Raw genomic sequence first — 18,307 nt, forward strand, 5'->3', positions numbered from 1 at the left:
TATGCAGCCATTCGCTCGATAGTACTTGCATTGCGTGATTTATCGATTATTAGATTTCAATACATCGCTAGTACTATCGACCCAGGTCTCACTACGTGGAAGTTGCTGCATGTGGAGACCCACGGGCTAACGGTGACTCTACTCTAAAATCCGCGTACCGCGATACCGATCCGCGATACCTTTCCGCTTCAATGCACCGGCTTCTTAACTAACAGGGTATGCGTAGCTTTGCTACAACACACCTCTTACAGATAGCTCCACCATTTGCACCGTCCGCTTCAGACATAACGGATTATTAAGCACATCCAAATTCGTGCTTTCCGAATTTCGAACAATCAAAGCGCACTCCTTAGAAATACTAATCGCGTCGCGACACTCACGTGTGTATTATAATTACGTAGATTTTACTATTAAGCCGAAATTCGCGTAGTACCCCCATCAAAATTTGCAAAAAATCAAACGAAGTCCACGGTAGGACCTTTAATCGCGCCCGAACACCCACGCGAATGTTAGAAAAACGTTGACTCTACTCTACAATTCGCGTTTTCGATACGAACAATCAAACGAAATATATTCGCGCCCGAGAACACCCACGCCTGTGCCCGCCGACACGCGCGTCAGTGTTCTTCCTATCCTTCCCGTATTCGCGCGTAGAAATCGATGATGAATCCTGCCATGCGATGTATCATCCGGTCGCAGATGAATCTATCCCTCGATGATCTATCCTGAAAAAGAAAAAGCTAAGGAGAAAATAAGAGAAAGCAAAAAAATATATAAAATAAAACACAATACATAGATTATAAATAGAAAATAAATAAAATAGAAAATAAATATATATAAATAGATAAGAGAGTTAAAGGAAGAAACGAAAAGAGAAGGAGCTCGACACCATACTGAATCACCAGTCTGCATCATCCTATGGATCCTACCAAAAGCTGTAATCATAATTAATAAAAATATATTAAAAACATAATTAAAACATAATTAAAAACATAATTAAAAACATAATTAAAAACATAATTAAAAACATAATTAAAAACATAATTAAAAACATAATTAAAAACATAATTAAAAACATAAATAAAATATAAATAAAATATAAATAAAACATAATTAAAAACAAATAAAACATAATTAAAAACAAATAAAACATAATTAAAAAAGGAAAATATGAGATAGAAAAGAGAGCCGGAAAAAGAAAAGAGAGCCCCAGAAAGAGAAGAAAAAAGAAGCAGCTCAACACGATCCTGAGACAGGAGCCCGCACAGAAGCCCTCACCCATTGGCCCCTCCAATAGGTCCCACCCGAGACTATAAATGATAATTAATAAGAGTATATCAATGACATAATTAAAAAAGAAAAATATGACATAGAAAAGAGAGCCATAGAAGAATAAGAAAAGAAAAGCAGCTTGACAAGATGCTGAGACTGTAACCCGCACAGAGGCCAACCCCCATGGGCCCATCCCATAGGTTCCACCCGAGATATATAAAGAATAATTAATGAGAGTAAATAAGAATAAATAAAAATGACAGCAGATATAAAAGTTTGATAGAAAAATTTCCTTTTCGTTTGTCTAAAAAAATATTGTACAATATATTTCTGTTATATTTATTCTTTTGAAGAATTATATAAAATGGATATATGTTAATGTTTAGTTAGTTAGAATTAGTTTGAAAAGATATTGGAGAAGTAATACAATATGCAGCCATTCGCTCGGCAATACTTGTATTAAAAAATGTACAAATAGTCTTTGCAAGTATTATCGACCCAGGTCTCACTACGTGGAAGTTGCTGCATGTGGAGACCCACGGGCTAACGGTGACTCTAATTTACTCTAAAATCCGCGTTCCGCGATACCGATCCTTTATGCCTTCCGCTTCGGACATCTAGGGCGACTTAGCTAACAGGAGGTATATAGCCTTAGCTACAGGGACCCCACTTACAGAGAGCTTTACCGTTCGACACACTCGCCTCGGGCATAACGGATTATTATGCACATCTGAATTCGTGCTTCCGAATATCGAACAATCAAAGCGCATTAATCGCGTTCACGACACTCACGTGTGTTATGATTACGTAGATTCTACTGTTCAATCAAAATTCGCGAAGTAATCTAATAGAACTGTTGAAGAAATAAAACAAAGTCCCCGGTAGGACTTTTAATCGCGCACGCGAACATTTACGTGTGTGTTAGAATAACGGTGACTCTAAGTTGAAATCCGAAGTGACATGAGTTAACCGGTATTATGACTCTCGATGATATTTGCTCGAGGGATTTACCCCCGCTTACAAATAACATGATCGCCATAATGTCGATCAGCAACATGTACTGCACTACTAGGTGACACCGTTCGCGCACCCCGAATTTCAACACTAAACGGAAGTCCATGATAGGACTTTTAATCGCGCCCGGACACCCACGCAAATGTTCGGAAAACGGTGACTCTACTCTAAATAAACTAATCGAATATTCGAGCAAACAAAACGAAGTCCCCGGTAGGACTTTTAATCGCGCACGCGAACACTCACGTGAGTGTTAGAATAACGGTGACTCTAAGTTGAAATCCAAAGTGACATAAGTTAACCGGTGTTTTGACTATCGATGTTATTTGGTCGAGGGATTTTCCCCCGCTTACAAATAAGAGGACCGTCATTACATCGGCTAGCTACATGTACAGCACTACAAGGCAAGCCGTTCGCGCACCCCGAATTTCAACACTAAACGGAAGTCCATGGTAGGACTTTTAATCGCGCCCGGACACCCACGCAAGTGCTCGGAAAACGGTGACTCTAAAAAAAAACGCGTTCGCGAGGTAATCTAATCGAATATTCGAGCAAATTAAACGAAGTCCCCGGTAGGACTTTTAAGTCGCGGCCGCGTACATTCACGTGAGTATTAAAAAAACGGTGACTCTACTCTAAATTCGCGTTTTCGATTCGAACAATCAAACGAAGTTTAATCGCGCCCGAGAACACCCACGCTTGTGCACGCCGACACGCGCGCCAGTGTTCTTCCTATCCTTCCCGTATCCGCGCGTAAAAATCGATGATGAATCGGTGATCCAGACTGGAGAAAACGAAGAAACGGAGAAAATATGAGAAAGAAAAGAAAAGATAGACGAGACCCTCGCGCACATCACAATATTGCTCGATGATCCTTCGATGATCCCTGGAAAAATAAGAACAGAAAGAGACAAAATATGAGATATAAAAGAGATTTAAAGAAAGAAAAGCAATCAATAAAAGCAATAGCAGCAAGCGTAGAAGCCCATACCCATGGATTTTTAATTGCGAGTGTTAGAAAAACGGTAACTGTACTCTAAAAATCGCATTCGCGAGATAAATCGAATTTACTTACATATAAAACGAAGTCCCCCATAAGACTTTTATCCGCACCGTGAACATCCATGCCTGTGCTAGTCGACGTTCTTCCTATTCTCCTCGTATTCGCGTGTAAAAATCGATGATGAATCGAGCCATGCAACGATGTTTCCGACCGCAGATGAATCCATTCCTCGATGATCTATACTGGAAAAGAAGAAGCTAAGGAGAAAATAAGATAAAGAAAGAAAATATATAAAATAGAACATAATATATATATATAGATTATAAATACAATATAAATATAATAGAAAATAAATATATATAAATAAATAAGAAAGCTAGAGAAAGAAACGAAGAAAGAAGCAGCTCTGCACGATGCTGAAGAAGCAGGCAGCATCATCCCATGGGTCAACCTAAGGCATATAAATCATAATTAACAAGAATATATTAATAACATAATTAAAAACATAAATACATAATTAAAAAGAAATAACATAATTAAAATCTGAAATAACATAATAAAAAGAAATAACATGTTAATAACATAATTAAAAACATAAATACATAATTAAAAAGAAATAACATAATTAAAATCTGAAAAGACATAATAAAAAGAAGTAACATGATAATAACATAATTAAAAACATAAATACATAATTAAAAAGAAATAACATAATTAAAATCTGAAAAGACATAATAAAAAGAAATAACATGATAATAACATAATTAAAAACATAAATACATAATTAAAATCTGAAAAGACGTAATAAAAAGAAATAACATGATAATACCATAATTAAAAACATAAATACATAATTAAAAAGAAATAACATAATAAAAATCTGAAAAGACATAATGAAAATAAATAACATATTAATAACATAATTAAAAACATAATTAAAGAAAAAAAAATGAGATAGAAAAGAAAGCTACAGAAAGATAATAAAATACAAGCAGCTCTAGACGATGCTGAGACAGTAACCCGCACAGAGGCCCACACCCATGACCCCATCACATGGGTCCCACCCGAGACTATAAATCATAATTAATAAGAGTATATTAATGACAAAATTAAAAACATAATTAAAAACGAAAAATATAAGATAGAAAAGAGAACCGGAAAGAAAAGAAAAGAGTGCCCCAGAAAGAGAAGAAAGCAAAGTTTTACACGATGCTGAGACAGCAACCCGCACAGAGGCCCTCACCCATGGGCCCCACCCATGGGTCCCACCCGAGATATATAGAGGATAATTAGTGAGAGTAAGTTAGAATAAACAGAAATGACAGCGGACATAAAAGTATAATAGAAAAATTTCCTTTTCGTTTCTGTTAGAAATAATTGTACAATTAATTCTGTTATACTTCTTCTTTTGAAATATTATTAGCGATATAAAATGGATATATGTTAATGTTTAGTTGGAATTAGATTGAAAAGATATTGGAAAAGTAATACAGTATGCAGCCATTCGCTCGGTAATACTTGCGTTATAAGATTTACTATTAGACAATGCAAGTAATAACGACCCAGGTCTCACTACGTGGAAGTTGCTGCATGTGGAGACCCACGGGCTAACGGTGACTCTACTCTAAAATCCGCGTACCGCGATACCGATCCGCGATACCTTTCCGCTTCAATGCACCGGCTTCTTAACTAACAGGGTATGCGTAGCTTTGCTACAACACACCTCTTACAGATAGCTCCACCATTTGCACCGTCCGCTTCAGACATAACGGATTATTAAGCACATCCGAATTCGTGCTTTCCGAATTTCGAACAATCAAAGCGCACTCCTTAGAAATACTAATCGCGTCGCGACACTCACGTGTGTGTTATAATTACGTAGATTCTACTGTTAAGCCGAAATTCGCGAAGCACCCCCATCGGAATACGCAAAAAATCAAACGAAGTCCACGGTAGGACCTTTAATCGCGCCCGAACACCCACGCGAGTGTTAGAAGAACGATGACTCTACAATTCGCGTTTTCGATTCGAACAATCAAACGAAATATAATCGCGCCCGAGAACACCCACGCCTGTGCCCGCCGACACGCGCGTCAGTGTTCTTCCTATCCTTCCCGTATTCGCGCGTAGAAATCGATGATGAATCCTGCCATGCGATGTATCATCCGGTCGCAGATGAATCTATCCCTCGGTGATCTATCCTGAAAAAGAAAAAGCTAAGGAGAAAATAAGAGAAAGCAAAAAAATATATAAAATAAAACACAATATATACATAAATTATAAATAGAAAATAAATATATATAAATAGATAAGAGAGTTAAAGGAAGAAACGAAAAGAGAAGGAGCTCGACACCATACTGAATCACCAGTCTGCATCATCCTATGGATCCTACCAAAAGCTGTAATCATAATTAATAAAAATATATTAAAAACATAATTAAAACATAATTAAAACATAATTAGAAACATAATTAGAAACATAATTAAAAACATAATAAAAAACATAATTGAATACATAATTAAAAATATAAATAAAAAGACACAACATAAATAAATATTAAGAAAATACAATTAAAAGAAAATAACATATTGATAACATATTGATAACATGATTGAAAACATAATTGAAAAATAAAAATATGAAATAGAAAAGAGAGCCGGAGAACCAAAAGAATGCCGGAGAATGCAAAGAGAGCCGGAGAACGAAAAAAGAGCCCCAGAAAGAGAAAAAAAGAGAAACAACTCCACACGATGCTGAGACAGCAACCCGCACAGAAGCCCTCACCCATGGGCCCCTCCCATGGGTCCCACCCGAGATAAGGATAAAGGATAATTAGAGAGAGTAAATAAGAATAAATAGAAATGACAACGGACATAAAATTGTGATAGATAAATTTCCTTGTCGTTCTGTAAGAAATCATTGTACAATAAATTCTGTTATATTTCTTCTTTCGAAGTATTATTAGCTATATAAGGTGGAAATATGTTAATATTTAGTTGGAATTAGATTGAAAAAATATTGGAAAAGTAATACAGTATGCAGCCATTCGCTCGATAATACTTGTATTATAAGATTTATAATTAGTCGTCGCAAGTATTAACGACCCAGGTCTCACCACGTGAAGGTTGCTGCATGTGGAGACCCATGGACTAACGGTGACTCTACTCTATAATCCGCGTACCATGATACCGATCCCTTATGCCTTCCGCTTCGGATATTTTGGGCATGGTTCAAAGCAAACAAAAAGTATCTAGCCTTAGCTACAGGGACTCCACTTACAGAAAGCTTTGCCGTTCAACACCCTCGGCTCAGGTATAACGGATTATTAAGCACATCTGAATTCGTGCTTCCGAATTTCGAACAATCAAAGCGCATTAATCGCGTTCGCGACACTCACGTGTGTTATAATTACGTAGATTCTACTGTTCTATCTAAATTCGCGAAGTAATCTTAATCGAAATGTGGAAGAAATAAAACCAAGTCCCTGGTAGGACTTTCAATCGCGCACGCGAATACTCACGTGAGTGATAAAAACAAGTAAAATATGACTTAAAAAAGAGAGCCGCAGAAAGATCAGTGAATATAAGCAGCTTTACATGATGCTGAGACAGCAACCCACATAGAGGGCCCTATCCATGAGCTCATCCCTTGGGTGCCACCCGAGATATATAAAGGATAATTAATGAAAGTAAATTAGAATAAATAGTAATGACAGTGAAGAGAATTTTCTGTGCGTTTCAATTTTAAATCGATAGTATATTTATTAATCAATAGTATATAGTAGTACATGTATATGATCTTTATAACGTTGTTAAGAATATCCTGTTGTTTAAATATTAATTAATTATAATTTACGTACATCGTACATTATTTAAATGTTAAGATAATCTTCTTTATTAATTATTCCTTCCGGTATTGGCGATCCCACGTGCTGGAAATAGCTGAAAAGAAATAAGGAAAGAAAAAAGAATATGTATACATTATTAATTATACGAACGATAAAATTTTTAATTTATTTTAATTAAACGTAACAAAAATAAAAGATTAATTAACAAAAAAAAATGAAATATGCTGAACATTGATCTAAAGAAATATTATTTTCTCTGAAAGAAATATTATATTACTTGTACATTTCAGAGATACATTATTTTAATATAGAACTCAATTTTATTAAAATAAAATTATAAATTTAATTGAACTTTAGAAAAGAAAAAATGTACAAAATTTATCAATCGATTTTAACGTAAAATTTCATTTTACTAAACTAAAATCATAAATTCAATTGAATTTTAGAAAAGAGAAAATGTGTAAAATTTATGTCTCGAGATTAATATTAAAAATGCATAAAATATGAAATAATCGTATTCGCGTAACCGTGGCAATGTAGGAATGTTACTTTGTCTCAGTTTTTTAAATCTACACCCCTACACCCATCACCATAAGAGCAATTTGAGTAACAACATGGTAAAATTAAAATACGACTAAGAGCCATTCTCAAAAGTTTCTAGTGAACCTTTAAAAATAACTCAATTAGTCTAATAGTTGTCCTCTTGAGTCACATATTGTGGGGACCTTTTTGGCATATAGCCTCTTCTTTGCTTCGTGCCCCAACCTAATCGATTATCACTCTAGAACTGTAACGACAAAATTTGATTCCAAATTCTAAGATATGAAAGAAAACCCTAACACGATCCTAACGTATCTGAAAACATATTATTATCTTTTCGGAAGATACTTTTTTGCAGCGTAGGAGAAATTAAAATCAATATATTAATTGCTGAAAATCCTGAGCTAAAAATTAATTAATTTATCATCCAGGCATACGAACTATGACTCTAAAGTCTCTTTGTTTTTTAGCAATTATTCTACTCGACTTTTCTTTTTTAAAATCAATAATTCTATTGAAACTTCTGTTTTATCAATTCAAATTAATAAAGTATTTAATTTATAGTTATTTAAAAATATAAAACAAACCCTTCGACGCTCCTTCTTACAAGAGAATATTTTTATTATTATAAGAAAATCATGCACAATTACTCTTGTAATCCAGAGACTATCCATCGCGAATATCTTCTTGTTCATTCTTTGTTAAAACTCATGGATAACGATTCTTTGATATTATCGTGCGAGAAAAATATTTAAAAATTAATTAAAATATACCAAATTTTTAATATTTATAAACGCGTTTGAACAAGAAGACCCTATCCTAATCTAATAAATAAATCAAAAAATAAAAAACCATTCACAAATAGATCTCCAAAGAAATTTACTCGTGGTTACTCAATGCTCTTCTATTAATTAATTACAACCAATCACTCGTGCCAATTCGGACATTTCGTCCTCATTGACATGATTGAGTGATCAGAGGGACTTAAAAATTCACTTACTACTTAAGAAGTTCTGCGATGGCTCCAAAACACTCGTTCACGTTTTAAGTCGAAATTGATTGGTGGATGATTCTTTAAAATTGGGTAGATCGATATGTAAACTGATCAAGATCCTCTTCAATGATGCACTGACTCTGTTACGCGATGAATATATTTTTTAACGAACGGTCACTGAATTTACTTCGCGAAACTCTACTGTCTTTTATAAATAAACAGTCTGTGCGACTGTTGAAAAAACAAAACGCTTTGCGAGCAAACACTGACTCTAACGATTGCATTGCACGCAATCGATGCAAATACACTTTTCTAAATCGCGAAATCCGAACGAAAAAATATTACTTCGCGATATTCTTATTTCAGCAATACAAATATTCGATTAAATCATTGTTTCCCCTGAGATTACAATGATGTTCTGAAACAAAAAAATAAAAACAAAATTATTACTATCACTGTTACAATAAGAAATTGTATAAATTATTGAAGAAACAGAAAGGTAGGTAAGAATAAAAATATAAAAACGATATAAAAATATATTTACCTTAAATATTCGTTGATACTTGCAGCAAAGATATTCTAAGAAACTTTCGATGTTTACTCATTCAAAGGACAAAGGAGAACTGATCCGGTAATCGTCTAAAACAATAAAAATATAGTATATATTAATAAAAAGAAGAGGCCAACTATCCCGAGATTAAAATTTTTAAGTATTGAAATTTTAAATTGAAATTATTTTAAGTTTCTCGCGAGTTCTGAACTTCGTAATGTTTAAACGAATGTACTATTGTTTAAATATTAGTTTATTGTACTCAGTGTACGATAAAGATTGTTTAAATAATTAAAAAATTATCGAAAGTATTAATTTATAAGTTTTTGTGTTTAGGAAGGAAGTATCGATGTGTATTGGTCGAAGTACAAAAGGAAACTAACTCGATAATTGTCAAAGTTAACAGAAGGACCGTTTATGTTTATATTACGCAAGGCCAACTACCCCGAGATTAAAATTTTTAAGTATCGGAAATTATTAAAATTATTTTAAGTTCTTGAGCATTACAATATTAGTAACGTTTAAAAAAATGTATTATTGTTTAAATATTAGTTTATTGTACTCCGTGTACGATAAAGATTGTTTAAATAATTAAAAAATTATCGAAAGTATTAATTTATAAGTTTTTGTGTTTAGGAAGGAAGTATCGATGTGTACTGGTCGAAGTGCAAAAGGAAACTAATTCGATAATCGTCAAAGTTAATAGAAGGACCGTTTATGTTTATATTGCACAAGGCCAACAACCCCGAGATTACAATTTTGAAGTATCGGTATTTTATTTTTAAATTATTTTAATTTTAACGCTCGGTATGATCTTCGTAATGTTTAAACGAATGTACTATTGTTTAAATATTAGATTATTGTCCTCCGCGTACATTAAATAATTATAAAATTATCGAAAGTATTAATTTATAAGTTTTCGCGATTAGAAATAGAGAGTATCGATGTTCACGGATCGAAGTGCAAAAGAATACTAACTCGCGAATCATCAAAGTTAATAGAAGAACCGCTTATGTTTATATTACACAAGGCCAACTATCCCGAGATTAAAATTTTTATGTATTGGAACTTTAAATCAAAATTATTTTAATTTTATTACACGTTACGATTTTCGTAATGTTTAAACGAATGTTCTATTGTTTAAATATTAAATTATTGTCCTCCGCGTACATTAAATAATTATAAAATTATAGAAAGTATTAATTTATAAGTTTCCGGGATTAGAAATAGAGAGTATCGATGTTCACAGGTCGCAGTGCAAAAGAATAGTAACTCTCGAATCGTCAAAGTTAATAGAAGGACCGTTTATGTTTATATTGCACAAGGCCAACCACCCCGAGATTACAATTTTGAAGTATCGGTATTTTATTTTTAAATTATTTTAATTTTAACGCGCGTTACGATCTTCGTAATGTTTAAACGAATGTACTATTGTTTAAATATTAGATTATTGTCCTCCGCGTACATTAAATAATTATAAAATTATCGAAAGTATTAATTTATATTTTTTCGCGATTAGAAATAGAGAGAATCGATGTGCACTGGTCGGAGTGCAAAAGAGAACTAACTCGCGAATCGTCAAAGTTAATCAAAGAACCGTTTATGTTTATATTGCAGAAGGCCAACAACTCCGAAATAAAATTTTAAAGTACTGGTATCTTATATCAAAATTATTTTAAGTACTTCGCGCTTTTCTTTCTTTATAATGTTTAAACGAATCTACTATTGTTTAAATATTGCTTTATTATACTGCGTGTACGTTAAAGATTGTTTAATTAATATAAAAATTACTGGAATTATTAATTTATAAATTTTCGCGATCAGAAATAGAAAGAATCGATGTGCACTGGTCGAAGTGCAAAAGAGAACTAACTCACGAATCGTCAAAGTTAAGCGAAGAACCATTTATGTTTATATTGCAGAAGGCCAACAAACCAGAGATTAAAATTTTTAAGTATTAGGAATTTAAATTGAAATTATTTTAAGTTCTCGCGTATTGCGATCTTAGTAACGTTTAAGAAAATGTACTATTATTTAAATATTAAATTATTGTACTCCGTTTATATTAAATATTAATAAAATTATCAAAAATATTAATTTGTAAGTTTTCGCGATTAGAAATAGAGAGTATCGATGTTCACAGATCGAAGTGCAAAAGAATACTAACTACCGAATCGTCAAAGTTAATAGAAGGATCGTTTATGTTTATATTGCACAAGGCCAACAACCCCGAGATTAAAATTTTTAAGTATCCGTATTTTATTTTAAAATTACTTTTATTTTCTCGGGCGTTTCCGTCGTTTTAATGTTTAAACAAATGTACTCTTGCTTAAATATAATATTATCTTATACTGCGTATATTTAATAATTATAAAATTATCGAAAGTATTAATATATATGTTTTAGAGATTAAAATAGAGAGTATCGATGTTTACGGGTCAGAGTGCAAAAGAATACTAACTCGCGAAACGTCAAAGTTAATAGAAGGACTGTTTATGTTTATATTGCACAAGGCCAACAACTTCGAAATTAAATTTTGAAGTATAAGTATTTTATATAAAAATTATTTTAAGTTCCTTACGCGTTTCCTTCTTTGTAATGTTTAAACGAATCCACTATTGTTTAAATATTGCTTTATTGTGCTCTGTGTATGTTAAGGATTGTTTAATTAACTAAGAAATTACCGAAACTATTAATTTTTAAATTCCGCGATTAGAAATAGAGAGTACCGATGTGCACTGAACGGAGAGCAAAAGAATACTTACTCGCGAATCGTCAAAGTTAATAGAAGGATCGTTTATGTTTATATTGCACAAGGCCAACAACCCCGAGATTAAAATTTTTAAGTATCCGTATTTTATTTTAAAATTACTTTAAGTTTCTCTTACCGTATCGTCTTTTTATCGTTTAAGAGAATGTACTATATTTTAAATTAATTTATTTTATTCCGTGTACCTTACAGATTGTTTAATTAATTGAAAATTTATCCAAAGCATTAATTTAAACATTTTCACGTTTAAAAAAAGAGAGCTTCGATGCTTTCTCGTCAGAATGCAAAAGAATACTAACTCCCGAATCGTCAAAGTTAATAGAAGGATCGCTTATGTTTATATTACACAAGGCCAACTATCCGAGATTAAAATTTTTATGTATTGGAACTTTAAATCAAAATTATTTTAATTCTCTCGCGCGTTACGATTTTTGTAATGTTTAAACGAATGTACTATGGTTTAAATATTAGATTATTGTCCTCCGCGTAGATTAAATAATTATAAAATTATCGAAAGTATTAATTTATATTTTTTCACGATTACAAATAAAGAGCTTCGATGCTCACTCGTCGAAATCTAAAAACATACTAACTCCGTAATTGTCAAAGTTAATAGAAGTATCGTTTATGTTTATATTGCACAAGGCCAACAACCCGGAGCTTAAAATTTTGATGTATCCGTATTTTATTTAAAAATTATTGTTATTTTCTCGAGCGTTTCCGTCGTTTTAATGTTTAGACAAATGTACTCTTGCTTAAATATAATATTATTTTATACCGCGTATGTTAAATAATTATAAAATTATCGAAAGTATTAATTTATAAGTTTCCGCGATTAGAAATAGAGAGTATCGATGTTCACAGGTCGCAGTGCAAAAGAATACTAACTCTCGAATCGTCAAAGTTATTAGAAGGACCGCTTATGTTTATATTTTGGAAGGCCAACAATCGCGAGCGAATAATTTTAATGTATAGACGTTTTTAAATTGAAACTATTTTAAGTTCTCGCGCATTACGATCTTAATAATGTTTAAAAAAATGTACTATTGTTTAAATATTGCTTTATTATACTGCGTGTACGTTAAATATTGTTTAATTAATTGAAGATTTATCGAAAGTATTAATTTATAAGTTTTCGCGATTAGAAATAGAGAGTATCGATGTTCACAGGTCGAAGTACAAAAGAATACTAACTCCCGAATCGTCAAAGTTAATAGAAGGACCGCTTATGTTTATATTTTGCTAGGCCAACAATCGCGAGCAAATAATTTTAAAGTATAGACGTTTCATATTAAAATTATTTTAATATTCTCACGCGTCACTATCTTCGTAATGTTTAAAAATATGTACCACCGTTAAAATATTAGATTATTGTTCTTCGTATACCCTAAACTTTCTTAACATTATTATAATATTATTGATAGTATAAATTATTTTATGTTAGTCGTATGAAGAGATAGAATTTCGTTGTTTATTGATATAGAAATGGAAAAGAAAACTGGTTTAATTATTGTTAAAGTCAAACATAAAGTGCAACAGCTCCCAGTTCGTAATTTAAATATATTGAAACATTAATTTAAGATTATTTTATAATAATAAAGTAGTAGTGATAATAATAATAATAATAATAATAATATAAGCTGTATTACTACAAGGATAAAACAGAAAAAGAAAAAACGCGCGAGAAATTCTATCTCAATAAATAATAAACTGATTGAATTTGATTATTAGAGATTGTAGTTTGACGCTAGTAGTGTACAGCGGTTGATATAAAGTATGTATATATAATGAGAGTATACAAATGGATGAGAATGAATGAAAAAAGCGAACTAACGTAAGCAAAATCGAACATAACCTCAACATTTATACGATTGGTTAACCTTTTACAGCGTTTACGAAGATGAAATAATTTTCGAACGTAAATTTGTATTTTTGTATGTATCAAATTTTACTTTTATCAAAATGAGATACGCGCAACTTGTTATGGGACCTGCCGGTAGTGGAAAGGTAATTTGTTAATTATTATTTCTTATTAATTGTCCAAAAATTAATAGTACAGTTCGTATATGTCGGTACTTGAAGAAAAAGGGTTAAATAACTTGAAATAATTTAGAAGTTACTATGTAAAATTGATCAATTTATTAATAATTCATTGAGCTAATGTAAAATGTATTTTCTTAGTCTACGTATTGTTCTACCATGCAACAGCATGCAGCGGATGAGAAGAAAATGATTGAAGTAGTCAATTTGGATCCTGCAGCAGAATATTTTGAGTACGAACCTCTTATTGACATAAGAGAATTGATTCAATTAGATGATGCCATGGAGGATGACGAATTAAAATTTGGCCCTAATGGTGGCCTTGTCTTTTGTATGGAGTAAGTTATATGGAAATTGTATTAATTATATTTATAATAGGATTATTTATATGGAATACTTTTCTTCTGTTTTTTTTTTTTTTTTTTTTTTTTCATTTTCTTTTTTCTGGTTTTTTCCTTATAGATACTTAGTCGAAAATTCAACATGGCTAGAAGAAAAATTAGGCGACACAGATGACGATTATATTATTTTTGACTGCCCCGGTCAAATTGAGCTTTATACGCATATGACAGTTATGCGTCAGTTAATAACAATATTACAAAACATGAACTTTCGTATATGTGGAATATTTATAGTGGACAGTCAATTTATGGTCGATGGGTCAAAGTTTTTATCAGGCACCATGGCAGCTTTAAGCGTTATGATCAATCTAGAAATACCACATGTTAATATATTAAGTAAAATGGATTTATTGTCAAAGAGCGCAAAAAAACAATTGGATAAATATTTGGAACCTGATCCACATAATTTATTATCTAATATGGAAAATGATCCATGGGATGAAAAATATCGCAATCTCACAGAAGCCGTAGGTAGACTCATTGAAGATTATAGTTTAGTTCGTTTTTATCCTCTGAATATTAAAGATGAAGAAAGTATCGCTGATATAAAATTAACAATCGATAATATTATTCAATATGGAGAAGATGCAGATGTAAAAATTAGGGATTTTGATGAATCTTGTAACGATAATGACGATGATGATGATGCAAATGACACGAATTATGGTTGAGAAAATCCTGCATGATGTATATTTTAATAAAATGTTTTCTTAACGTTTTTATGTTTTAATGCTCCTTATCACAGGTTATAAAGTCTTAAATAATATAATAAAAAAGATCATTTGTTAACTTACTTATTGACTTAAAAAATTCTATGCACAAAGTACACAGTATTTACACAATATTAAATTTCAATAATCTGATTGTGAGCTTATTGTATTAAATATAAATGTAAAACATCCAAAGCTTAGAATAGACCCATGAGCAATAATCGCACTTCCTTCCCAACCTTCTTCCAAATAATTACTTTTTCTTACTTCTTGATATTTCGTGGTGCACTTACATAAACCTTTCTTACTTTCGTTTTGAGAAGAATGAGGAGGATTTTCTTTATATATAATTGCCTTCAACATCTCAGATGTTTCCTGTTCTTTACTTATAATTTTACTATAATCACTATCTTCTTTATTATCACCTTCTAATTTTTCTGCATAATTACAAGAATATAATACGTTATCGACGATTGTTCCATATTCACTGTAATTAAGTAATTCGTAACGATTTGTTGCCTGAAACAAATGGGATAACATAATAGGTTTCATCGGTCCTACGATTTCATATATTGAATAATATAACGGTCGTAGAAAAATATTATTTACCTCGTCGAAAAATATAATGGCATGTTTTGATGATATAAAACTGCAATTGCCATAACTAGATAGAATTAAATCGCAATTTGGTCCATTTCCAATAATCATTGTCTTATGTATCATAAAGACAGGTGGTTTTGGTATCTCGCTTAAAGAAAAAAGTGCAGCTCGAGCTTTTACCTGACAATTTATTTCATTATAATTTTCTCCTTCTGGATTTAATATTTGTTCCAATCTTTGACGTGCCAATGCCTCTAATACCGGTCTTTCTAATAACTGTACTCCTTCTTTCACACTGTATGTAAACTGATTTGCATGCGTTATATTATTTTGTTTTTCGTTGATATCATTTCGTTCGAGCAATTCTGTTTTGTTTATACATTTTACTTCGTCGCTTTCTTTCTTATTATATTTTCCCTCCATTAGATTATTCTTGCAGGATAAATTATCAATTTCCATTTGTGTATCTAATTCCTTCTCATCCGTGTAATTACTCTTTTTCAATGTATCTACATTATTTATTATTGTAATTTCTTTTTCTTCATCCTCTTGCTCATTTTCTATTTTAATTGTCGATCTTATAGAAGTTTCTTGATTAAAGTGACTAAGATCCAAATGAGATGGATTTTCATAATGGTATTTAACTGAAGGAGGAACTTTAACCCGCATACGTCCTTCCAATTTTACTTTTGTGCGAAATAATGGATTGGCAGTACTTGCTTTACGCAAAAAATCAAGTTTCACAGCATGCTGATCTATCCTTTGATTGGCATATTTATCCCAAAGCTTGATACGTTCTGTAACTCTACACGAAGTTAAAAGATTTTGATCTATAAAATGATTTGGATGATTAGGACACATCCATCTTCCAATAGGAAAGGCAGTTAGTGGAGGATCCAAACAATCCTGATGAAAATAGAGTGGGCAATAATCGCAAGCAATTAATGGTGCTTTCCTGCAACTACGTCCACACTCGAAGCACAAACGAGCCGGTAATGGCACCATCAGATTATTATCCAAGCAATGACTTTTCCCTACTAATATAAAAAATATTCATTTAGATATTTTATAATAACAATATAAAAATATGAACAATTTTATTAACAATGGAAAAGCAACTATTACCATTGCTGTTTGATGAACTTTGTTGCTTTCCTCTTCTACCAGATACATAATCTACTTTATTACTTCCAGGAAATATTATTGGCAACTGTAACTCTTTTGGAAGCTCAAATTCGCGAGGATTAACTAAAGAAGCTGCTAAAGCTAATATTTCTAATGCAGACTTTTTCTTCTTTTTATCAATCCCTTTATTCCCTAAAATTTCTCTTTTCGTTGCACACCGACAGGCATAACACAGCCATTCGCCATTAGGTATATCTGTTGGATCCACTGGTGGATAACTACATGGAAAAAAGAAAAAAAAAAAAAAGAAAAAAAAAAAAAAAGGAAAAAAATTATACATAGATAATTTAAGATTTCTTAACAACTTCATAGAAAGGACATAAATTATTATTTTCACTCAGTAATGCGGAATCAATTTCTCAAATGTTTATTGCAAATACATGTCTGAGATTTTTTTTCATATTATCATGTCTCTTTACAAAGCATGCTCTCCCTTCAATAATTTATAATGAATTTAAAGCGTAAATACATGATTTAAATACATATATACAATTAAGTGAATCAAAGACCTATTATTTATCATTGACTCACTGGCATTGTAAGTGGTACGAGGCAGGACATTTGTCGCAACATATAAGTTCACCTCCATCTCTACATGCATCGCAAAAATCATGATTATGGCCACGTCCTCGTCTTTTAAAATAAGGATGTTTCTTTTCTTCCTTTTCCTTTTTAGATTTTGCTGATTTGGAATCTTCTGATACTGGAGGAGCTATAAGCGCCTGAATTTGCTAGAAGGAAAAATTTAATATATTAAGAAAGTAAGGAAAATATATGTTCGAAGAAACATAGTGTTAATGTCTAATTGTTCAAATTATTAACATTTTCTAATAAATTAATATTTGCTTACGGGCATCAATCCTCCAATCATAGGAAAACCATACTCAACGGTACCCATTTTAATTTAATTTATATCTATTTCAACCGTACTATTTTTTTTTTTTTTTTCTATTTCATTCCATCATTATAAGATAAATATTGTCTTTGTAAGGTATATGTCCTCCATAACTAAGCACCATTCTTCAGCGCGCTTCAGCGCTGAAACATTTGCTGAGAATATTGGGTAAGTTTAAATCATGGAATAGTTATATCCATGATATATGCAGTTACATGATCGACTTTCAACGCGGTAAAATTGAAATGTACTTTTCGTCAGAAAGAAGTGTCGAGAAAAGTAATTAAAAAGAACATAATAATTTTCAACTAGAAATGTCTCATACGTTTATTTTTCTTTTATATTAATATTATTAATTGAATTAGATTACGTATATATCAATAGTCTAATTTCGATATTAGCTATCGATTCTTGAAATTTAAATCGATCTTCAAAACGAAGCTACTCATACCACTTCTATGTATACATAACATATATATATATAT

The 18,307-nt window shown here is 31.7% G+C and overlaps 2 protein-coding genes across 3 annotated transcripts; one reads left to right on the top strand and one right to left on the bottom strand.

The window, feature by feature from the left end:
* Positions 1-13,641: 13,641 nt before the first annotated feature.
* LOC124948869 (GPN-loop GTPase 3) lies at positions 13,642-15,150 on the top strand. The gene is made up of 3 exons (XM_047493134.1): positions 13,642-13,998; positions 14,173-14,369; positions 14,494-15,150. The coding sequence occupies exons 1-3, from the start codon at positions 13,954-13,956 to the stop codon at positions 15,101-15,103; spliced, it is 852 nt and encodes a 283-aa protein (XP_047349090.1). The 5' UTR covers positions 13,642-13,953; the 3' UTR covers positions 15,104-15,150.
* A 60-nt stretch (positions 15,151-15,210) lies between these two features.
* LOC124948863 (PHD finger protein 12) lies at positions 15,211-18,176 on the bottom strand. Of its 2 annotated transcripts, none has more exons than XM_047493119.1 (5): positions 17,778-18,176; positions 17,459-17,658; positions 16,868-17,145; positions 15,752-16,776; positions 15,211-15,661 (listed from the first exon to the last, which is right to left on the bottom strand). In XM_047493119.1, exons 1-5 carry the CDS (start codon positions 17,823-17,825, stop codon positions 15,284-15,286), a joined length of 1,929 nt encoding a protein of 642 aa, XP_047349075.1. In that variant the 5' UTR covers positions 17,826-18,176; the 3' UTR covers positions 15,211-15,283. The 2 variants fall into 2 exon arrangements, with proteins under 2 accessions (XP_047349075.1, XP_047349074.1); XM_047493118.1 differs by having other exon boundaries at positions 15,752-16,779.
* Between the last annotated feature and the right edge of the window lie 131 nt (positions 18,177-18,307).

The sequence above is a fragment of the Vespa velutina genome, chromosome 4 (genome assembly GCF_912470025.1).
Source record: "Vespa velutina chromosome 4, iVesVel2.1, whole genome shotgun sequence".
NCBI lineage: Eukaryota > Metazoa > Arthropoda > Insecta > Hymenoptera > Vespidae > Vespa > Vespa velutina.

Coding starts and splice junctions, on each gene's coding strand:
- LOC124948863 (XM_047493118.1), bottom strand. CDS start 17,825: ATGGGTACCGTTGAGTATGGTTTTCCTATGATTGGAGGATTGATGCCC. Junction 17,659..17,777: donor TGATTGGAGGATTGATGCCC/GTAAGCAAATAT, acceptor TTTTCCTTCTAG/CAAATTCAGGCGCTTATAGC. Junction 16,780..16,867: donor AAGTTCATCAAACAGCAATG/GTAATAGTTGCT, acceptor TTTTTATATTAG/TAGGGAAAAGTCATTGCTTG.
- LOC124948869 (XM_047493134.1), top strand. CDS start 13,954: ATGAGATACGCGCAACTTGTTATGGGACCTGCCGGTAGTGGAAAG. Junction 13,999..14,172: donor GACCTGCCGGTAGTGGAAAG/GTAATTTGTTAA, acceptor GTATTTTCTTAG/TCTACGTATTGTTCTACCAT. Junction 14,370..14,493: donor GGCCTTGTCTTTTGTATGGA/GTAAGTTATATG, acceptor TTTTCCTTATAG/ATACTTAGTCGAAAATTCAA.